The 23529-nt window shown below is 54.4% G+C and overlaps 3 protein-coding genes across 3 annotated transcripts in view; 2 read left to right on the top strand and 1 right to left on the bottom strand.

The window, feature by feature from the left end:
* LOC137466879 (uncharacterized) overlaps positions 1-23529 on the top strand; it is a 285911-nt gene that overhangs the window by 199315 nt on the left and 63067 nt on the right. The gene's annotated exons all lie outside the window — the stretch shown is intronic.
* LOC137466872 (serine/threonine-protein kinase pim-1-like) lies at positions 670-7029 on the bottom strand. The gene is given in 7 exon segments (XM_068178499.1): positions 670-1142; positions 1144-1268; positions 1553-1729; positions 1952-2369; positions 2412-2545; positions 2587-2986; positions 6976-7029. Coding segments are annotated over 7 exon segments (1515 nt in total). The 3' UTR covers positions 670-935.
* LOC137466884 (olfactory receptor 14J1-like) lies at positions 15234-16166 on the top strand. The gene has a single exon (XM_068178506.1). The coding sequence runs from the start codon at positions 15234-15236 to the stop codon at positions 16164-16166; it is 933 nt and encodes a 310-aa protein (XP_068034607.1).

Raw genomic sequence — 23529 nt, 5'->3', positions numbered from 1 at the left:
GCCCTTCTGCCAGCCCAGCTGTGGAGCCGGGTGCCCACCTCTGGAGACCTGCTGCCAGGAGAGGAGCCGATTCCGCACGAGGTCCTCGTCCTTCTTGAAGGGGATGTCCCCGCAGACCGTGGCCCCTGGGGTAGCGCTGGCACTGGAGGTGCTCCAGGGACGGTGCAGGCGCTTCCCCGTCCGGTCCGGGCACCAGGTGTAATCTTCCTGGGAAAACAAAGAACAATTGCATGAAATCAATTCTAAACAAGACCTGGAAACAAGAAGCTACAAAGCCTGTCACCGTTTCACGGGCCTGAGGAGGGTCTGAGCACTCCATGCGAGAATTAAACCTGTCCATGGGTGGGGAAAAACCCCACCTTTCCCGCCCTTAAATGCACCCCTTCCTCAAGGGCCTGCAAAGCAGACCAGCTGGGGCACGGCTTTGGAACCCGTCCCCCTCTGCTGCCCCCATCCACATGGATGGATGCTTTGTCAGGCTGGCTGCCCCCGCCCCAGCCCATGCCAGGCTGGCTGGCAGAAGCTGTCAGCAAGGCCAGGAGCCGGCTCCCCTTCCACAACACCCGTCCCCTCTCCCACCAAAAAGCAGCTTGGCGGCCGGGGGAAAAATTAATATTCCCCAGGGCCGCCAAGCGGGGAACCTGCGGCGCGTGGCCAGCCCGAGCCCTGCCATGCCTGGAAGCACGAGCATCCCCCCGCCCCTGCGCCAGCTGGGAACTCATCTTGATTTCATCGGGGCGCAGAGCGTGTCCTCCAGGAAGGGGCCGCAGCCAAAGCCACTCGGCTTTGCCCCGCCAGCGGCCAGCTCGAGGATGGTGTTCCCAGCTCCATGTGGTGCTCCAGAAGAACATGCCAGCTGTGCCTCGGCTTGCGGGCTCATCTCGATGTCATTGAGCTGCAGGGGGATGTTTCCCCTGTTCCAGTCCGTGGCACCTTCACTGCACTGCCACCACTTCTCCAATGGGACGGGGAGCACTGAGCCGCTCCCTCCACAACTCGCTGGGGACCAGCGGAAGCATCTCCTCGGCTGTGCTCTCTCCTCCGGGCCGCGGCCACAGGGAAACGCTCCGGGGTTTTCTTGGAGTGCCACGAGACGTGTGCAGCGGGTACTTGCTGGGCTCCTGGATCCTACTGAGCAGAGGGATGGATCTCTGCTGTCTCCTGGGCCAGGCAGGGCTCCTGCAGCCAAGAATGCTCAAAAAGGTCTTCCAGTGATGGCCTGTCTGCGGGTTCCATGGATAAACACCACCTGATGAGGTGCTGGCACTCTGCAGAGAAACCAGAAACCGCCACTCAGCGGGACAAGGCTCCTGTCCGTGCTCTCCCACATTCCACGGTGCCCAGGCCACACTAGGAGTGCTCGGAGCTGCAGCCAAAAGCTTCCCATCGATCCTCCCTTCCGGAGGAGAGCAGCACAGAGGCACACGTGCCACCTCCTCCAGCTAACCCAGGAGATCAACCTCCTCACTAGCTGCTGGAGCGGGACGCTTCTGTGCCAGCTGCCCCCTCCCAACCCCGCTCTTCCTCCCGAGCCTTGAAGGCGCATCCCCACCTTGAGACACCCGGGGTGGGAAGAAGAGCTGGCCCTGGACGATGTCCTTGTTTGTGTGGAAAGGAAGGTCCCCGCCGACCAGGTCATAGAGCAGGATGCCCAGGGACCAGATGGTGGCTGGCTGGCCATGGTAGCAGCCAAACAGGATCCACTCCGGTGGGCAGTACTCCGGCGTTCCTATGGGACACGGGCACAGCTCATCAGGCCCATGCTGCTCCCTCCCTCCCTCCCTCCCAGCCAGCTCCCGTTCCACAACAGCCAGCCCCTGCCCTGCCGAAAAGCAACTTGGCTGCAGCCAGCTGAAGAAGGATTCCCCCTCCCTCCCTGCCTCCCTCTTCCCCCTCTGCCAGCAAAGGGGGGAACCTCTGCTGCCCGGCTGGGCCCCGGCTTTGGGCTCACCTGACATCCGGGTGTAGAACGTGTCCTGGAGGATCGTGCCGCAGCCGAAGTCGATGAGCTTGGCCTCGCCCGTGGCAAGGTCGACGAGGACGTTCTCGGCCTTGATGTCGCGGTGCAGGACGCCGCGGCTGGTGCAGTGCCGCACGGCCTCCAGCACCTGGCGGAACAGCCCCCGCGCCACGGGCTCCGTCAGGAACCCCTGCTCGGCCAGGAAGTCCCAGAGGTCCTGACAGCGCTGCGGACGCTCCATGACCAGCGCGAAGCCGTCGGGCAGCTCGAACCAGTCCAGGAGCCGCACGACGCCGCGGAAGCCAGGGCACGACACCATCCACAGCAGCGCCAGCTCCATGGGCACAAGGGCGCCGTTGTGCTGCGGGGGGACCGCGATGCCCTCAGCGGGGCCGATGCTGCGCCGCGCCTTGGGCACCCCCTGCCCGGCCCCGGCGCCGCTGGCCATTACCCGGCCCGGGACGCTGCGCGGCCCCCGCTCACTCCCCGCTCGCTCCCCTCGCAGCGTTCCGGCTGCCACCCTGCCGGGCCTCGCCCTAGCCCCGCCCGGCACGCCCCGCCGGCTTCTCCCGCTGGCCCCGCTCACTCACCAGCCGCGCCCACTCCGAGATGCGATCCCGGCGCACTCGCTTGATGGCCACCTGCAAGCCAAGGCGAGCGCCGGGCTGAGCTCCCCGCCCGCCGCTCGCCGCCCGCCGCCCCCTCCGCTCCGGCCCCGTCTCTTACCGGGGCGCCGTCAGCGAGCCGGGTCCCGGAGTAAACGCTGCCGCAGCCGCCGCTCCCCAGCAGCGGGCCCTCCCGGTAGAGCTGCTCCAGGGGAGGCTTCTCCGCCCGTGCGGGCGGCACCGCGCTCCCGCTCTTCTGCCCCGGGAACCCGACCGCCCGGCGCGCTGCTGCTTGCCGAGCCGCCCCGGGCTGCGGCGGCTCGGGGCCAGCGGCCGAGCCGAGCAGCGGCGGAGCTCGGAGCGGGGAAGCTGCCTGCGATGCTGTCGGGGCCGGGGCGGGCGCGGGGCGGCAGCGGGGCGGCTGCGGGCGGAACCGCGGGAGGGGCTTGGTTCGGGGCCGGGGCCCCAGCCAGGGCCAGCCCAGAGCCCGCGCCAGGCGGAGCCAAAAGACCGCGCTGCTCCGCCAGCACCAGAGCAAGAGGCACTTCCAGAAGTGCCACAGTCAGTACGGAGAGAGCCCGGCCGAGGCGGCTCCACGGCGGGACGGGCAGGGGCGGGCACGGGGCGGCCCCGCCGAGCGGCGCCTTGCGGGACGCGGCATGAGCCGGGCTGGGAGAGGCAGAACACGGACGGGACGGGACGGGAATAGAGTGAGTGTGAGAGGGAGAAGAGGATGGGGAGCGAGTGGAAAGTCGAGCGGAAAACCGATCGAGAGAAGCGCTGCTGCTGCTGCTGCTGCTGCTGCTGCTGCTGCTGCTGCTGCTGCTGCTGCGGAACCGCCGGAGCTCGCGAACGTTCCTCCGTTGCCTCCGCGAACCCAACGGAGGAGCCGCCGCGCGCCCCGAGGAACGAAAGAGAGAAACTAACAAATAAAACCCCAAAGTAATTCCTATTCGAGAAGTAACCAAATCAAACAATGTAGCAATAAAGAAGCGTGTTGGCTTGTGGCTTCTTTCTTCTTTGGCTGAGACGAAGCATTTCATGGGGAAGAATTGCCTCTTCAGACACTTTTGTGAGAGTGGACAGGAGTGGAGCATTTAATTTTCAAGTAGAAAAGGGAAATCGTATCAGTAATGTCATCTCTTTTCATCCTCTGTCGAGACAGTTGCAGGCTGCCAAAAGACATGGTCTGCAATGTGGAGCTTGGGGCCAAGATCCTTTTTCTGCCAGAGGATGAGGAGGGGAAGTATCCCAGAATCGTGGAGTCATGGCATGGTTTGGTTTGGAAAGGATCTGAAAAATCATACGGCTGCAACCCCCCTGCTGTGGCTGGGGACCCCTTGCACTAGCCCGGCTTGTCTAGAGCTCCATGCAGCCTGGCCTTGAACACTGTCAGGGACGGGACAGCCACACCTTCTCTGGGCAACCTGTTCCAGGAGAGAATTTTTTCTGAATTCCTTACCTAAACCGACTCTCTTTCCACCTGGATCCATTCTCCCTTGTCCTGTCCTTGCCTGCCCTTGTACAAAGTCCCTGTCCATCTTTCCTGTAGCTTGCCCTCAGGTACTGGAAGGCCACAGTTGGGTCAAGTCTAAGTCTCTTGCCCAGGTTGAAGAAGCCAAGCTGTGTCAGCCCTTACTTGCAGGAGAGAAGTGTTCTAGATATATATTATAATATTGGGTTTTTGCAAATATTAAAATGGATTTTATATATGTGATGTTAAAGTAACTTTGTTCCAAATATATAGTTTTTAATTTTGTTGTTAATTAGGCTTAGACACAGTAGTGCAATAGCTGATGGAAGTATGCTTGTGTTAAAATGCCTGCTTGGATGGGATAACATCCAATGAACACAGGATGAGCACACCTGTACAGATCTGCCAACCATCAGCACTCACCGTCTGAAGGCAGTGCGGACCAAGGCCCGAACTGGAAGGGATAAAGAGAAGGAGCCAAACCCCAGCCAAGGAACACGCATGCTCTGAAAAGGCAGACCCAAAGAGGGGCCATGTAAAATAGTTGTTGGAAAATGTAAACTCGTTGATGGGTATGCATAAGGGGCTATGAATATGCAGCAGGCTGGTGTAAGGGAAAAGGTATTTAAGGGGGATCCCTGAAGGTAACAGGGTGGTCTTGGCTGAGTGCCAAGAGGCACCCGGCCATAAATAACCTTTGCTCCATGGTCCTTGTCTCCTATTGTCTTTTATTAAACTTTTTACATTTTGACAGGAGAGTGAACGTGTTTTTCACATGGACTACATATGCTTATACAAATTCTAGGAAGACTAGTAATTTTTTCTACAATAATTGGGTTAATCATCACAAACAAACATCCATTTTGCAGCATCTCTAGCTAATAGAAGTTGATTCAATCTTCTTTCTTGATTCAGTCTTCTTGCAGTCTTCAAAGCTCTGTTTGCTATTGCCAAGGCATTCTGATTATCAAATTTTTTATGCTAATCAGGTCTGAAGTACATCAACTCACTTCTGTCCTGGCAGCATGGGTGTGTCAACTCAAGGAGGGAAACACTAACTGAGAGGATTGCAGTAAGGTGAAGGTAGACTCAGCTTCCAGTGACCGAGCTGCCAGGTATGATCTGTCAGATCCCCTTGAAGGTACCTCTAGTATGAATGCCCAGGGAAGAAAGGATAACCAGGGCTAGAGGGGCCCTGCCTCGAGCCAGGGAGAGGCACGGGAAAACCGGATCTTTGGTCAGTGTAGATCCGATGGCCGGGCACATCAGAACCACAAAAATGCGACACCTTAGTTGATACTGGAGCGCAGTGTCCCCTGATACCATCGGGACATGTGGGGGCAGAACCTGTTTCCATTGCTGGGGTGACGGGGGGATCACAGCAATTGACCCTGTTGGAAGCCGAGGTGAGCCTGACTGGGAAGGAGTGGCAGAAACATCCTATTGTGACTGGCCCAGAGGCCCTGGGTATTCTGGGCATAGACTTCCTCCAGAACATTCCCGAGTACAGCCAGATTGTGAGCCCTCCCTACCTGGTCACCTACAAGAAGAACGATTTCCTCTGGGGCCCTGAGCAGCAACAAGCTTTCACCCAGATCAAGCAGGAGATTGCTCAGGCAGTAGCCCTTGGCCCAGTCAGGACGGGACCAGAGGTGAAGAACATGCTCTACTCTGCAGCTGGGAACAACGGCTTGTCCTGGAGCCTTTGGCAGAAGGTGCCTGGGGAGACTCGAGGCCGACCACTGGGATTCTGCAGCTGAAATTACAGAGGGTCTGAAGCCAAATGCACTCCCACAGAGAATGAAATCTTGGCTGCCCATGAAGGAGTTCAAGCTGCCTCCGAGGTGATTGCCACAGAAACACAACTCCTCCTGGCACCCTGACTGACAGCACTGGGGTGGATGTTTAAAGGAAAGGTTCCCACTACCCTCCACGACACTGCTGCCACATGGAGCAAATGGATTACTCTCATCATGCAGCACACCCGGATTGGAAACCTGAATCGCCCTGGGATTTTGGAGATAATTACAAACTGGCTGCTGGTGAGAACTTTGGTCTCACTGACGGAGAGCAGCAGGAACAAGTGACAAGGGCTAAAGAAGGTGCACCATGCAACCGACTACCAGCAGAGGAAACTCAATACGCTGTTTTCACTGACGGTTCCTGTGGCATCGTAGGGATGAACTGGAAGTGGAAAGCAGCCATATGGAGCCCCACACAACACGTAGCACAAGCTACCGAAGGAGAAGGTGGATCAAGTCAACTTGCTGAAGTCAAGGCAGGCCGTTCAGCTGGCCCTGGACATTGCTGAGAGAGAGAAGTGACCAAAGCTCGACCTTTATATGGATTCTTGGATGGTAGCCAATGCTCTGTGGGGCTGGCTGGAAAGGTGGAAAAAGGCCAACTGGCAGCATAGAGGAAAACCTATCTGGGCTACTGATGTGTGGAAAGACATTGCCTCTTGGGTAGAAAATGTGTGTGTGAAAGTCTGTCATGTAGATGCCCATGTCCCCAAGAATCGGGCTAATGAGGAACACCGAAACAACGAGCAGGTAGATCAGGCTGCAAAGATAGAGGTGTCAAAGATAGACTTGGATTTGCAACATAAGGGAGAATTGTTCCTAGCTCAATGGGCCCATGATGCCTCAGATCATCAGAGCAGAGATGCCACCTACAAGTGGGCATGAGACCAAGGGGTGGCTCTAACCATGGACAGTATTTCTCAGGTTATCCATGACTGTGAGACGTGTGCTGCCATCAAGCAGGCCAAGCGAGTGAAGCCCCTGTGGCATGGTGGGCAGTGGTCCAAGTACAGGTATGGGGGGGCCTGGCAGATTGACTACAGCACACTGCCCCAGACACGCCAAGGCAAGCGCTATGTGCTCACAATGGTAGAAGCCACCACGGGATGGTTGGAGACCTCCCCTGTGCCTCACACCACTGCCTGTAACACCATCCTGGGACTTGAAAAGCAGGGCCTTTGGAGGCATGGTACCCCTGATAGGATTGGGTCTGACAACGGGACTCATTTCAAGAGCAGCCTTATCAACACCTGGGCTAGGGAACATGGCATTGAGTGGGTGCACCATATCCCCTACCATGCACCAGCTGCAGGCAAAGTGGAGAGGTACAATGGACTGTTAAAAACCACCCTGAAAGCATTGGCTGGGGGATCTTTCAAAAACTGGGAGCAGCATTTAGCAAAGGCCACCTGGTTAGTTAACACCCGAGGTTCCACCAGTGGAGCAGGTCCTGCCCAGTCTGAGTCCCTGAATATAGCAGATGGAGATAAAGTCCCAGTGGCACATATCAGAGGTTTGTTAGGGAAGACAGTGTGGATCAATTCTGCCTCGAGTACAGACAAACCATTTGTGGGATTGTCTTTGCTCAGGGACCAGGTTGTACATGGTGAATAATGCAGAAATATGGAAGAACACGATGTGTACCTCAGGGAGACCTGATTGTGGGGTGAGGCTCATATGCAAATATCACTGTTTGCTGGATGTTACTGCCACTGTCTGTACATTAAACCAGACAGACATGAGACAGAAGGAAATATTTAAGTGTCAAAGGTTTGAGCAAGAGAGATAGAAGGAAATGTGTAAGTGTTGAAGGTTTGAGCAAGTGAGATGGAAGGATGAGTAAGTGAAAGATGGAAGTTTTAACTTGATAAAGTTTTTACGTGATGTTTGGTAGTTATGTTGACGATTCGGAGATATGGGGTGGAATGTCCTAGGGTGACGTTATGGTGCTTGTATCCCCAGTCGTGTGTTCTGTTTGTGCCTGATATTACGTTCTGTGCCTTCAGGACTGACTCTGAAAGTGAAGGTTTGGTTTGTTTTGTTATCAGCCAGCTCACCTCCCCCATGGTTTGTGTGTAGGAGAGGCTAGGTTTCCTTGCTTGCTTGCTGGCTTGCTTGCTTTCGCTTTGCCCTTGCTTTTGCTCATTAGTTAGGTATTTTTGGATGGGTTTTTTTTGGGGTTTTTTTGGGGTTTTTTTTTTTGTTGTTGTTGTTGTTGTTGTTTTTTTTTTTTGCATTGGGGAGTGTTTTGCTTGTTGAATAACAGTTTTTTTTTCCACTTCTCTCCAAGGAAATTCTTTCGTAAGCAGGTAGGGGAGGGGCCGTGGGGGGTTTCGCTTTCTGGGGGCTCCTCCTGGAAGATTTCTCCCAAATTTGCCCTAAACTAGGACACCTTGGCATGTCGATGGCTGCTTCTCACCTGCCCCTGAAGCACTGGGGCTCTGGGCTTTCCTTCCTATGGGAGAGAACTGGCCTTCTCCTCCAGTGACCTAGGGCCAAAACCGGGATTCCTTCTCCAAATTTCTTTATATGCAGAGATTGTTCCCAGATTAAATCTGTCAGGAGAGACAGGTCTGGCTGCCTTGGCCACCCAGGGGCCACCTCTCATCTTCCTTTGAGACACTGGGACCATGTACTTTTCTTTCTTATGGGAAAAAACATCCATCTCAACTAGGTACCCATGGCCAAAATTGGGGATCTGCCTCCAGAATTCCCTATATCCAAAGATAGCTCCCAGACAAAAGCTGCCAGGGGAGACAAGTCTGGCTGGCCTTGGCTTCCTGAGGGGTGGCACTCATGTGCCTCTGAAACACTGGGGCTCTGTGCTTTCCTTCCTAATGAAAAGAACGCCTCTTTCTGTAAGGGTGCCCACGGCCAAAACTAAGATTCCACTTCCAAAATGCCCTGTGTCCAAGGATAGCCCCTTGACAAAAGGTGCCAGGACAGACAGGTCTGGCTGTCTTGGCCTCTCAGGAGCCACCTCTCTCCTCCTCTGCCTTTGAAACACTTGGGCTCTGTGCTTTCCTTCCTCTGGAAAAGAACCGTCCTTATTATCTATGCAGAAATGGCCAAAATTGGGGTTCCACCTCCCAAATTCCCTATATCCAAGGGTTGCTCCCAGGCAAAATCTGCCAGTACCATCAAGTCTGGCTGGCCTTGGCCTCTGGTGGCTGCCCCTGCCACACTGGGGCTCAGTTCTTTTCTTCCCATGGAGATCACTGTGACACGGTGGGGACCTCATGGAAGCAAGGGGATCATTGTGGCACCACTGGAGCACATGGAAACAAGGGGCCATGGTGACACAGTGGGGCTTCATGGACCCAGAGACCATTATGACTCTGTGGGGCCTGATGGAACCATGGAGGCCATTAGGACCCTTCAGGGCCTCGTGTCACCAAGGGGGCATTGTGACACCTCAGGGCCTCATGGAAGCAAGGGACCATTGGGACACTGTGGGGCCTCATGGAACCGAGGGAACATGGAACAGGTCTGGCTGACTTGGTCTCCCAGGGGCCACCTGACAGGTCAGGCTGATCTTGGAATGCCAAGAGCTGCCTCTCATCAGCTCCTGGAGCACTGGGGCTCGGTGCTTTCCTTGCTAAGGGAAAGGACTGTCCCTCTTTTCAGTTGCCCATTACTAAAATTGGTAAACTCCCGAAAAAATTTTCTCTATGCAAAGGTATCTCTCAGAAAAAACCTGCAAGCTCTGGCTGGCCCTGGCCTCCAGTGGTCACCTCTCATCTGCCCCTGGAACAGAGGGCTCTGTTCCTTCCTTCCTATGGATAAAAACAAGCCTTCTTACCAAAGACCATGGCAAAAATTAGACCTTGTCCTCCCAAATTCCGTATATCCAAGGATTGCTCCCAGACAAAAGTAGCCAGGACAGACAGGTCGGGCTGGCCCTATGCTCCGGTGATTTTCTTAGACTATGAGCTGAATGTTTTCATTTGAAAACACCTTGGAGAGGGCCCAGAGATCTCCCAGGCTGGGATTTTGAGGCCTCGGGCACATGACCACTACATATGGACAAAAGAGCTCTGTGCTCTGTGCTGTTGTGGTGGTTTTGCATCACGGAAGTGATGTCCTGAGAGAAGCTGCTAGCAGTTTCCTTGGTGTCTGATGAAAAACCAATCAGTAATTAGCTTTGAGAGCTGACAATCTGTTAAACCACTAAGGAAACTGCACACGCCTCTGTGAAGACACAAGTTAAAGATGGAGAAGCCTGGCTGGGTCTGTTTCCCTTCTGGCCAGCAAAGAGGTGACCAGGCCGGCCCAGCCCCGTCTCAGCCAGGCCAGGCCGGGCGGCTCCTGCCGTGGGGCCGGGCCCCTTCCCAGGGAGCCGCCAGGCCCCATCGGCTGCCGGGCAGGGCAGGGGAGGCCGCGGGGCCGAGGCCGGGCCGGGCCGTGGCTGCGGTTGCTGACATCTGGCCGCTACCGAGCCCTGCCCCGCCGCCAGCCCGGGCCCAGCCAGGATCCGCCGGGCCCCAGGAGCAGCCCCGGGCCGGGCCGGCTCGGCCAAGGTTCTGCCGCCCTTGGGGTTCGCCCGCAACCAGTGGGCAGGGGGAGGAGAAGCCATGGGCCCCGGCCGTGCTGCTGCTGTGCTCTGGCCTGGCTGCTGAGATCCTGGCCCTGCCCCAGCGCGGCCCAGCCTGACACAGCCCCAGCGCAGCTGCTGCAGAAACCTCCATGGTAAAACAGCTCCGGCCGCAAGTACCGAGCCCGGCCGGGGTCACGGAACCATCTGCAGGCCCTGGCTGAGATATTGACTCTTCCAGTGCTTCCATCCTCCCTCGAGTGAGAGAAAAGGACAAAGTGCAGGCACACACAGGAGCAACATGAAGACACCGAGGTCAGTGAAGAGGAAGTTGAGTCCCAGATGGGAGGGATGAGGAGATGCCTTGATCTTGGGGCTGAAATCCTCTGGTAAAGCTATGGAGAAGGATGTAATTGATACATCAGACTCTCTTTTTCTCTATAACACATTGAAAAGAATTGGGAGATGATTTGTTCAGCAAAGGTCTCCATGCTAAAGTGAGCAAATGTTGAAGTAGCTGTGATCCCATGAGAAGTTTGAACAATGAAAGACAGCAGAGTGATGAGAACCTATGCCCCCAGGGAGAGAAGAAGAAGACCTCTGTTTCCAGAGATGAAGATGATTTCAGAAATAAAAGAAGAGAACCTTTGCTCTTATACAGCTCATCTTTAAACTAATACCCCATAAGCTGGCATGGCTGATAAACACAGCTGTGGGAGAAGATGTGAAAAAATGGGAGGGACTTCACGATTACAGATTTTTCCTAGGCAGCTGCTATTCATGGAAATGAAAAGCCATGAGATAACTGTTGTCTTGTGGAGAAGTCTCCATAACATTTACAAGAGGAACTTCTCTTTCTAAGTCAATCGAAGAAAGACTATTCTAGAGGTGGAAAACTGACTGAAATTTTAGGTTTTGTCTCTTTTCATTGTCAGGTTGTATGGAGAGAGGAAGTGTTCTGAAAGTTTTGTTCTGATCCTTATTACTCTTTATTTTAGTTACTATAAATAAACTTTTCTTTATACCCTTTTAAAGTTTTGAGCCCACTTTGCCTTTCTCCTAATCTTATCTCAGAGAAAGAAATTAGTAAGTATATTCTAGTGAGTGCCCTGGTAATTAGCCAACACTGAACCCACCACAGTAATTAACGCATTGGCCGAGAAATCTCAAATTGGCGAAGCAAAGCCAATACAAAATCTTCCTGATGAACTGCCTCAGACAAGAAGGAAATCAAGGCACAGCCATGGTTTCTCAGGATTTGTTTGTTCCTCATGAGCCCCGTGGTGCATTTGGAGCTGAGCCCTGGAACCTCAGGGCCCAAGAGGAGATGGCACAAACCTTTCCAGGAGTCAAAGGCAGAAGAAAACCTCAAAGTGTCTCAAAGCATAAATGGGACCCACTGAGGTCCATCCCCAACACAGGCTCCTCATGGACTCCTTGGAGGAGAGAATTGGAGGCCAGGATGGCACAAAAACCTCTCAGAGACTCAAAAGAGCACAAAAACCTCTCAGTATGGAAAGGAAAATCCAAAGTAATTTACAAAACTTGAGTATCTCAAAGCATTCATAAGCCCCACTGAGTGTCAGCACAAAGCTCTCAAGGGACTCGTTAAAGCAGATAATTGGGGCCATGATTGCACAAACCTCTCTCAGAGTCTGGATCAAAAGGGAAACACCAAGTACCTTAAAAGAACTGAAGTACCTTGAAGCATTCATGAGCCCCACTGAGTGTTGTTCCTGACAAAGCCTCTCCAGGGACTAATTACAGCAGATAATTGGAGGCCAGGATTGCACAAAGCTCTCAGAGACTCCAAGGCAAAAGCCAAAGCCAAAGTGCTTTGAAAAACCTGCAGTCCCTGGGAGCATGAAGGAGCCCCCAGGGCCATTCCTGAGCAAGGCTCCCCAGGGACTCCTTCCAGCAGATCCTTGAGGCCACTGGGATGTGGGCTAGGGGGGGATGTGAGGGCAGGACAAGGGGGTGACAGTGCCCAGCCTGGCTGGGGCTGTGCCAGGAGGCCCCAGTGCCTCAGGACAAGGTGTCTCCTGACAGCCCTTGGTGGCACAGACCCTGCTGTGCCCCAGGGCACCAGGACTTGGCTTCTCTTTGTCCCCACCTGTCATCAGTGCCTCCAGTTCTCTGCTCTGCCTGGGGCCTGGGGACACTTTCTCAGTCGTGTCCCTCAGTGGGACCCATTAAAAGTCAAAGAAACTTTGGAATTGGATTCTGACTTGGAGCTCTGGAGAGGTTTCTGCAGCTCCCTCTCAGGGCCTGATGTTCAGGGCCTGAGCACAAAGCCCCAGAGGGTCATTAAAGTCCTTGTGCTGTGTCTGTGCTGCTGAGCTGGGCCGGGCTCCTGGCACAGAGGATGATCCTGGCAACCAAGGAGAGCTTCAAAAGCACATTTCTCTGGATGAGCAGTTCTTCTCCCAGCCCAGCAGGGCTGGGGCACTGCCTGCAGCCAGCCCGGGCACAGCACAGAGGCACAGAGAGCTTCCATCAGTCAGGGCTGGGAAGGTGCTGAGAAGTGCCTGGGGCAGAATCCCTGGCAGCCCTTGGCACAGGAACCTCTGGCTGCAGGACAATGCAGCTGCAGCTCCTGGAGTGATCTCCTACAGCTGGAACATCCCAATGCCCACAGACCCTGTGAGTACATTCTCTGATCATCTCTTGTGCAGAGCAGCCAGGGGTGCCCAGGGCTGTCCTGCAGAGCAGGGTCCTGCAGCCCAGGGCGCTGTGCTGGGCCAGGGACTCTGCTGCCTGCCAGGGACAGCTCTCAGCCGGCCCGGGGAGCTGCTCCCAGCGCTGGAGAGAAGCTGTGGGGGGAAGGAGCCACCCTGAGCAGGGCAGGTGCTGCTGCTGAGAGCTGCTGGCTGGGGCAGGGCTGCTCCCAGCTCCAGACCAGCCTGGGCACAGCTCCGGAGGACACTTCCCAGAGAAGGTAAACCTGGGATTGCTGTAAAGATCAGGAGCTTTCCTGAGAGTGTTTTCCATTTCCTGCTTGCAGAAGGATGAGAAAGTTGCGGTGGTGACAAAAAGATTTCTGCTTTTTATTCATTTTTCATATATTTGTAGCTCTGTAAATTACTATTATATAGTTATAAAAATATAATCCTTACTTAACTCTATATAACTCTTAATTAACTCTATTAAACTACTGTTATGTACTTTTATAACTATAATCCTTAATTAACTCTAGTACATTTCCTAACCTTTCTCTTAGATTTTAGAAAAATTACCTGTCTAAATACATTCCTGAAATACTATATAGTCTTATGATCAGGAAGAGGACCCACAAGAAGAATATTTTTGTTTTTGAGCAGAATTTAAGCAGTCATAACAAAAACATGCAAAAAAACCCCTTGGACCTACTCCAATGGGTTGAGCAAGGGGTTGTTACTGGGGCAACTGAATGTCCTACTGGATGTTCCTGTTAAATATCCTAATTAATCAACCATAATAAATTGTTGAAATCAGGGGCCAGGTATGACCCATCCCCACTGGGACACCTGGAAGCTTCCAATAAAGGTCTGTTTTTTACTTTACTGGTCTAACACTGTTTTTACCTTACTGTTCTAACTTTGTTGCAAGGTTTTTGTTTTTTTTTTTTTTTTCCTCTTTTGATTATAGACAACAGGGGGATTAGAAAAGCAGAACAGGAATTGTAATCCCAGAATCACAGAACATTCTGAGTTGAAAGGGACACACAGGATCATCAAAGGAATGTTTGAACATTTACAGAGACTCCAGAACTGTGACTTTGGGTGGTCAGTCTCTCTGCTGGCAGCCTCCCAAAGGGCCTTCAGCCACTCCTCAGCCCTGGACAGCAGCAGCATCACCTTTGCAGGGCCCAGCAGGGCTCTCCTGAGCTGCCCTGGCCCAGCTGCACACAGACCCTGCCCCAGCCAGGGCCCTGCACACAGGCAGGTTTCTGTAGGGCCGGGCCGAGGGCACACAGGGTGGGATGGGCTCTGTGAGCGCTGGCAGGGACAAGGCACCTCTCAGGAGGGAATGTCCAGGCCCAGGGAGATGCTCAGGGAAGCAGAGGGGCCTGAACAGAGCAGTGCTGGGGCAGGAGGGCACTGTTGGTGTGTGGGAAGTGCCGGGCACAGCTGGGCACGGGAACACTGTCCTGAGTGCCCGGCTGTCTCTGCCCTGCCCTCTCAGGCACAGCACCACAACATCTTCTCCTGTTTCTGCACTCCCCTGATATTGTCAGTGTTTTCTGGTGCTCTCAGGGAGGCTCTGGCATTTGCAGCAGCTGAGTCAGGCACTGCCCTTGGCATTCCTGCCAGGCAGGGCTGCCCATGGGAATGGGATGTCCAAGCTTCCCTGGGACCTGTGGGGCTGTGGGCAAAGCAGTCCATGGGAAAGGGGAATGAGCTGAGCCCCTCCATGAGATCCCATCATGGACACAGCCGGGGATCTCCTTGCTGTGCCCTTCCCAGCTCTGAGCTGCCCTCCTGGGTGCAGAGCTGTGCCAGAGCCTCTGGGAGTTCCCTGAATGTCCCACGGGGAAGTGCAGAGATGCCACAGCTGAGGAAATGCTGCTGGGTTGGCCAAGGGAGCCGTGAGTGTCCGTGGCACAAGGGGGTGCTGAGAGCTTGCCCAGAGACCTTTGGAGAGGGTGAGACATTCAGGGATCCCTCTGCTCTGGGCAGGGTCTGGTTTATCCCAGGGTGACCCAGGAGTGTCATTGTGCCCTGATTCCAGCCAAAGGTTTTCCCAGAACGGGAAGAAGGACTGGTAAGTCCCAGCAGGACAGTCGGCAGGGAATGGCCCAGGTGTAGCTCCAAGCAACCTCTCCTGATGTGTCACTGTCCTTTCTCTATGAATAGGTCCCCATGTGCAGCCACAGCCAATGTCCAACAGCAGCTCCATCAGCCACTTCCTCCTGCTGGCACTGGCAGACACGCGGCAGCTGCAGCTCCTGCACTTCTGCCTCTTCCTGGGCATCTCCCTGGCTGCCCTCCTGGGCAACGGCCTCATCATCAGCGCCGTAGCCTGCGGCCACCACCTGCACACGCCCATGTTCTTCTTCCTGCTCAACCTGGCCCTCAGCGACCTGGGCTCCATCTGCACCACTGTCCCCAAAGCCATGCACAATTCCCTCTGGGGCACCAGCACCATCTCCTACTCAGGATGTGCTGCTCAGCTTTTTCTGATTATCTTCTTCCTTGGAACAGAGCTTTCTCTCCTGACCATCATGTGCTACGACCGCTACGTATCCATCTGCAAACCCCTGCACTACGGGACCCTCCTGGGCAGCAGAGCTTGTGCCCACATGGCAGCAGCTGCCTGGGCCAGTGCCTTTCTCAATGCACTGCTGCACACAGCCAATACATTTTCCCTGCCCCTGTGCCATGGCAATGCCCTGGGCCAGTTCTTCTGTGAAATCCCACAGATCCTCAAGCTCTCCTGCTCCAAATCTCACCTCAGGGAACTTGGACTTCTTGCTGTTAGTGTGTGTTTCGCATTTGGTTGTTTTGCGTTCATTGTTTTCTCCTATGTGCAGATCTTCAGGGCCGTGCTGAGGATCCCCTCTGAGCAGGGACGGCACAAAGCCTTTTCCACCTGCCTCCCTCACCTGGCCGTGGTCTCTCTGTTTATCAGCACTGCAGTGTTTGCCTACCTGAAGCCCCCCTCCATCTCCTCCCCATCCCTGGATCTGTCAGTGTCTGTTCTGTACTCAGTGGTGCCTCCATCCCTGAACCCCCTCATCTACAGCCTGAGGAACCAGGAGCTCAAGGCTGCAGTGTGGACACTGATGACTGGATGCTTTCAGGAACATTAAACTGCTAGTCAAGTTCTGCAAATCACTTGTAATAAAAAGAATCTTTGATACTTCTTGTTGGATTCATTTGGTAGGTTTTTTTATTTTTCTTTTTTCATATTGTCCACAAAGAAATGTTATTGTTTGTGCCATTTCTCACTTTGTTTCTCCCCACCTTCCCTGTGGCTGTGTCAATGAGGGGCTGCACTCTCGGTGGCTTTAAAGGAACTCAAGGATCTCCCAGCAGAGTTTTCTGCACAGATGCCCTTTTGTTGCCTTCTCTGGAGCTGCAGCAGCAATGTCTGTGTGCAGAGCTGGGGGCAGATCAGTGCTGGCACAGCAGCTGTGCCCAGCAGCAGCAGCACTTGGTGTTGCCAGTGCTGCTCCCGTGGCCCTGCCCCGCTGCCCTGGTGGCCCTGGTGTTGCTGCAGGGCCTGAGTGCTCTCGGGGCCGGGCACAGTCCTGGGGGTGGCAGTGCCGGGGCTGCAGCAGGGACAGCCCATGGGCACTGCTGGGGCAGCGCTGGCGCCTCAGGCCAGGGCCTGGGGGCTCCAGGCTCCTTGCCCAGGCTCTCTCAAGAACACGGCCAGGCCAATGCTCGGCACAGAAAACCCCCGTGAGCAGCCCCAGGCTGGCCGTGGGCAGGCTGGGGGCAGACAGCATGGCTGGTGCTCTGCAAGGGCCCTGGGGGAGACGGGAAGGAGCAGCAGAGCAGGGGCTGATCCATCCCCAGTGCGCTGGACAGCCCAGGGCAGCGTCCCAGAGCGTCCTCATGGAGCTGCCAACAACATCCCCCCTCTGCAGCCCTGGCCTCTCCCCCAGCTCACACAGGTGCCGCATCCTTGCAGGCACAGCCACGGCAGCGCTGGCTCAGGAGCCCCTGTTTGCATTGCACACAGCAGGCGGGAGCACCCCCATGCTGCTGCTGTGGGGACATGAACCTGAGGGAGCACAAATGCCATCAGCCCCTGGGGCCAGGAAGGGCTGGGGAACACCAGGGAAACCACTCAGCTTTGTCCTGGCCTCTGCAGCCAGCCACAAAGTTTGTTCCCATCAGCTGGGAGTTTCCTGTCCCACTGCAGATGCTGTTGCTCAGAGCCAGGGCTGCCTGGCAGCCACCCCCAAACTGCCCGGAGCATTTCCTTTGCTTCTCCTTTGCTTTCTTTTTCCTTCCCTAGTACATACTTCTTCCAATTGCCCACTCCTGTTCCCTCCCCTGCAAACAGCCCATCCCTGTTTGCCCTTTCCTCTCTGGCCCCACTCCCCATCCCAGTTCCTGACTTGGCACCATGGGAATGGCCCTTGGGGAGCAGGATCATCCCACAGGTGCTGCAGGAATTGTCTGCAGGCTCCTGCAGTGCCTCATGCTGCTCCCTTGCCAGAGGCAGCCCAGGCCAGGGGGGCACATCTGGGCTGCTGTGTCTGGCTGTGGGGCTGCCTGTTCTGGGCAGTGAGGAGGGGCTGCAGAGGCTATGCAGGACTGACAGGATGGGCTTTGGGGCTGTGAGGAGAAGCTGAGGGACCTGGGCTGCTGGAGCTTCTGAAGAGGCGGCCCAGGGCTCCTCCTGCAACTGCTCCAAGGGTGGTTTCAGAGAATCCCAGAATCAACAAGGCTGGAAAAGACCTTGGAGATCATCAAGTCCAACCTGTGCCTTGACAGTGCCTTGACTCCCTGAGCCTCCTCTTCTCCAGGATAAACAACCCCAGCTCCCTCAGCCGCTCCTCACAGGAATTGTGCTCCTGACCCCTCACCAGCCTTGTTGCCCTTCTCTGGACATGCTCCAGTCCCTCCAGGTCCTTCCTAAATTGGGGGTCCCAGAACTGGACACTGCACTCGAGGTGCTGCCCAACCAGTGCTGAGCACAGGGGAAGAATCACTGCCCTGCTCCTGCTAGCCACTCCATTCCTGATCCAGGCCAGGAGCCATTGGCCTTCTTGGCCACCTGGGCACACTGCTGGCTCATGTCCAGCCTGCTGTCCATCAGTCCCTGCAGGTCCCTTTCTGCCTGGCTGCTGTCCAGCCACTCTGTCCCCAGCCTGTAGCGCTGCAGGGGTTGTTGTGGCCAAAGTGCAGGACCTGGCACATGGACTTGTTAAACCTCACCTGGTTGGATTTGGGCCCTGGATCCAGCCTATCCAGGGCCCTGTGCAGAGCTGTCCAGCAGATCCATATTTACAGCCAGCTTGGTGTCATCTGCAAATTTGCTGATGTTGGACTCAATCCCCTCATCCAGATCATCCATGCAGACATTGAAATCCACGCTGGCTGGCTCTGACGCCTCGGCCATCCTGTGGGTGCCCTGTGATGGCACTCAGGGTGATCTGTTCCAGAACCTTGCCGGGCACCGAGGTCAGGCTGACAGGCCTGGAGTTCCCCAGATCCTCCTCCCAGCCCTTCTTGGGGATGGGCTCACACTGGCACCTCCAGTGCTCTGGGACCTCCCTGGTGAGCCAGGACTGATGGTAAATGATGGAGAGCAGCTTAGGGAGCTCATCCACCAGCTCCCTCATCCCCCTAGGATGGATCCCATCTGATCCCATACACCTGTGAGCATCTGAGTGGCCCAGCAGGTCACCAGCTGCTTCCTCCTGGATTAGGGGCTGTTCTGCTCTCTGTGCCCAACTACCAGCTCAGGAGAACTCTTGACCTGAGGACAACCTGTCCTAATATTGAAAATTGGTGCAAACAAGGTGTTAAGTAGCTTGGCCTTTTCCTTATCTTTAGTTACTATATTCTCCACTGCATCCAGTAAAGAGTAGAGGTTCTCCTTATCCTACCTTTTGTTATAAATCTTTTATAAGAACATGTTTTATTCTTTTTACAGAAGCTGCCATGATAAGCTCTAATTGAGATTTCACCTCTCAACTTCTCTTTCTGCATGGCATAACAACATCCTTAAACACTTCCTGAGTTGCTGGTCCTTTTTTCCCTTGAGTTCGCACAAAAGCTCCATGGGCAGCCAGGGCAGTCATTTTCCTCACCAGCTCATCTTTTGCCACACTGGCACAGGCTGCTCCATCCCCCTTAAGATTACTTGTGTGAAATGTGTCCATCCACCCTGGACCCCTTTGTTTTTAAGGGCTGTTTCCCATTAAAAAATCAGTACCTGATTCAGTACTCCCCAAATCTGCATCCTACATAGGCCAAAGTCTGCCCTTCCTAATTCCAGTGTGGCAGTTTTGTTGCTGCCCCTCCTTCTTTCACAGAACATTGAAAACTTGATTATTTCATGGTCACTGTGCCCCAGGCAGCCAACGACCCCCACATCTGCCACCAGCCCTTCTCTGTTTGTGAGCAGCAGGAGACAGAGCTTTCCTTGGCAGTGGAGTGTTACCAAAAATTCGGTAAAACAGAAAACTCCTTCACACCAATGCAGCATTAAGAAGCAGCATTCTTTATTCAGCTGGATGCACGGGGGATAGCTCCTCCCAAAGCTGAGCATGCTGAGTGCAGGAAAGTTTCTGTTCATATTCTGTATTTTGCACACATGTTCATTGATTGTCCTGGACTAAACACACATCTGATAATCATTTCCCCAGAATCATTAACATATTTCCCCTCCCCTTTACCCATGTGTTCTTCTGTCCTGGGGGTCTCTCTGGTGGTCCCTGGCGGTCATGGACCCCAATGTTCCAGGGGGCCTGGCTGAGCTGGCAGGACACTGAGGCTGGTGAACTTCCAGTTCCCCTTCTGACACAATGGGCATTGTGTGGTTTCCATAGGCCTGGGGTTTTGGAGAACAAGCTCCAGGTGTCAGCTCACCTGGTGGAGACAATTTATCATGTGGTAACATGAGGTCACAGAGTGGGCTATGACATCACAGAGTGGGTTATGTGAAATCATCAAGCAGCTTTGACATAAACTGCCTCTGTGACATCTGAGATCCTGCTGTGACATCACAGGGCAGAGGTCTGACATTACAGAGCAGGCTATAACATCACAGAGGGGCTGTGTGACATCCCAGGAGGGCTGTGTGAGGTCACTGGGTTGGTCACTCCACTCCAGCTCCCCCTCACAGTTTCTCCCAACAAGTCCAATGCTGTTCATGCCCAGCGGGGTCCCTGTCCCCCGGTATCCCCCCGGTCCACCTGGAGCCACAGCCTCCACCAAAGGATGTTCCACAGGATCCCCCCCAGTGCCTGACATGGGGAAAAGGGACCAGGGCTGTGTGACCATGACATCAAGGACGTGGATTATCCAGGTCCCTGTGGCCTGGGTTGGGTTCCCCAGGGCCCGAAAGATATCGTGCAGCTGGAGCAGGGTTAGGGAAGGGCCTCCAAGGTGGGGCTGGAGCCCTTGGGCTGTGAGCAGAGGCTGAGGGAGCTGGGCTTGTCCAGCCCCGAGCAGGGAAGGCTGAGGGGCTCCTCATCCCAGCCTGGCAGTGCCAGCGAGGAGGGGATGGAGAACACAGAGCCAGGCTCTTCACCGGGGGCCGGGTGGGAGACAGAAGCCAAATGCAGTCTGACCTCCCTTCTCCATCCACCACTGACAGCTTTGCAAATCAGGAATTGTTTGAGCTGTTTTGCCTCCACTCCAGGACGAGCATCCTGATACAAGAACTTAATTGTGTTTATATCTATCACAGAACCACATTTGTCTAAAATTAGTTTTAGTATGCAAGTCACTTGTGGATGGTGGACTCATCAGACACTGCTGGGACGTTGCACATAGCTCAGGGAAGAGCGTGATTGTTATTAAATTGTGTCCTGTTCAACCATGGTCTGTTGGCCATGAAGAGAAACTTTCTGTGCCTCTGACTCTCACCAGTTCCTGACCCCCAAAGGACACAAACCTGATGAGTTGTGGTTCCCACTCCAGTGGTGGCACTTGGACCTCCCTCCATCCCCAGAGCAGAGCTCCCTTGTCCCAGAAAGTCCCTGGCAATGCAGGGATGAAGGAAACAGGACAGGCTGTGGGGATCAGGGGCAGGGCACAGCCAGAGAGAAGAATGACTTTTGCATTTGCTGGAGCTGTGCCTTCCCTTGGCTTTGTTGGCTGACAAGAAATGAACATCCCTCTGTGTCTGGAGCAGCTCGTTCTCCAAGGAAAGCAGGGGGAGTTGGAGCCAAGGAGCTGAAAACTGCAGGTGCAGCCTGGGCTGGAGGGAGCTCAGATTTGCACAAGGCTGCTCTGAGTGCCAGGGCTTGGATGGGGGAAATGGTGGGGTGGGGGTAGGGACAGAGTCTGATTGATTGTCAGGTCTTGATTTTCATATCTATCCAAACTGCATGAGGAGGTACTTGGATTCAGTGTCAATTGGAGATTGAACTTATCAATGAATTAACAGAAAAAAAAAAAACCAACAGGACCTGAAAAACCTTATCTCACTGTCTTTTTAAATATAGTGTATTCACTTGGAATAGACTTCTGAAATTGGTCTAATTAACCACAAAACATTTTAATGCTTACATTATTCCCAGAGGCTTGGCTTGTTAATCTGTTCTGAATGTTAATGAGCTCTGGGACACTGAATTCCTGAACTGAAGAGCTGAAGGCTGAAGAAGCCTCTGGAGCAGTAAAATTCAGCAGCAGCCTCCAAGGTGCTGAGGATGTCAGCAGCCCCCACTGAGGCCATCCCTGCCCAGAGACCGTGGGGGAATGGGCAGACAAGGAGAGCGTCCCTGGGGCTGGGGCAGCAGAACTCAGAGGCACCAGCGGCTCCAGCTGGGAAATGGAGTGTGGAATGTGGCTGTGAAAGCCCTGCCTGGGCTGTGCCAAGCAGCACAGACAAGCCCTGACTCCCATCCCCCAAACAACTCTCTCAAGGAAACATTTAAGAGGAATTACAATTGTTTGTGTCCTCTGAGTTGGATGCACTGGAGAAATACCAATAAGAGATTCTCAGGAGCTCCAAACAACAAAACAGCCTTAACTGGGAACTTTAGAAAACCAGAGAAACTTTGGCAAAAGGTTTAATATAACATTTAATTCACACAAAACACTTCTCAAAGCATTAACTTGGCCCATTCGACTTCACAAACTCTAAGCCTGTTCAATTTTAAGTTACTCAAAATTTTCAAGAGGACAGAAATAGAAGTAGACAAAGAAAGAGAGAAAAATAAGATTTAGAGAAGAACACACACAGAGCTACCAACTCACAGATTCCAGTGGCATTCAGATAGAAATTCCAAGAGGAGGTAGGGTCAAGATGTGTGCTTGCCTTGTGGTCAGCCTTAAATACCCCTTGGTGTTCCTGGGCCCTTCCCCAGGTGGGACTTGGGGTCATTTGGTCACTCAGGAGCTGGGCTGGGGGCTCCAGAGGTGGCTGTGGAGCATTGCCTGTGCTGTGCCAGGGACTGGCAGACACTGCTGGGCTGGGATAGAGGCTCTGGGGGGATTGGGGTTCAAGGGCAGGGCAGGGCTGGGGTTCCAGGGCAGGGCAAGGCTGGACCTGCCCCTTCCTCCCCACACATGAAATGTTTCCAGCCAACAATCTCCTCCAGTCTGTCACAACAGGCAGTGTTGGAGGTGAAATCCCAGTTCTGGCCATGGGCACCTGCAGGAGAAGGACAGTTCTTTTCCATATGAATGAAAGCCCCAAGTCTTGGCTCATTTCTGGTTTGATTGCCTCGATTTTGTTCGGTTTTGTTGTTGCTTTGTTTCCTTGGTGTGCCTGCAGTGTCCAGTCAGGAGCAGAGTGACTCTTGCCAAGGAACTTTGTAGTGCTGTCGCTTAATATTAAATCTGGTTTTTGCTGATCCCTTGCTGGGGATTTTTTCAGCGCTCTCAAGCCCTCGTTGGTAACAGGGTGAAGGAGCCCTGGCCCAGGCTCTGGCCCTGGGGGACACAGGGACATTGTCGGAGGGTCCCTGTCCCCCTGTCCCACCCCCCACAGCCCCAGCCCCCATCCCCGTGTCAGGCTCTGGGGTCGATCTCGTGGAACATCCTCTGGGGGAGGCTGCGGCGCCGGGGGCTGGGGGACCCGGGGGGACAGGGACCCCGCTGTGCACGAGCAGAGTTGGACTTCTCTGGGGGAACTGGGAGGGGGGGCTGGGGTGGAGTGACCTCCCCAGTGACCTCACACAGCCCCTGTGATGTCACACAGCTGCCCTGTAATGTCACACAGCCCACTCTGAGATGTAGCAGGTCACCTGTGATTTCAGACAGGTGTCCTGTGATGTCACAGCCTGCTCTTTGAGGTCCCAGTCTGCTCTGTGATATCACAAAATCTGCCCTGTGATGTCACAGCCCAGCCTGTGATGTCACAGACACCCTGTGATGTCACAGACACCCTGTGATGTCACAGCCAGCTCTATGATGTCACAGCTACCTTTGTGATGTTATGCAGCCTCGCTGTGATGTCACAGCCTGCTCTGTGATGTCACACAATCACAGAATCACAGAATTGCTGGGTTGGAAGAGACCTTTAAGATCATCAAGTCC

The sequence above is a fragment of the Anomalospiza imberbis genome, unplaced genomic scaffold, assembly GCF_031753505.1.
Source record: "Anomalospiza imberbis isolate Cuckoo-Finch-1a 21T00152 unplaced genomic scaffold, ASM3175350v1 scaffold_46, whole genome shotgun sequence".
Classification (NCBI taxonomy): domain Eukaryota; kingdom Metazoa; phylum Chordata; class Aves; order Passeriformes; family Viduidae; genus Anomalospiza; species Anomalospiza imberbis.
Note: the sequence above shows the minus strand (reverse complement) of the source record. Positions and strands in the feature narration are given on the sequence as shown.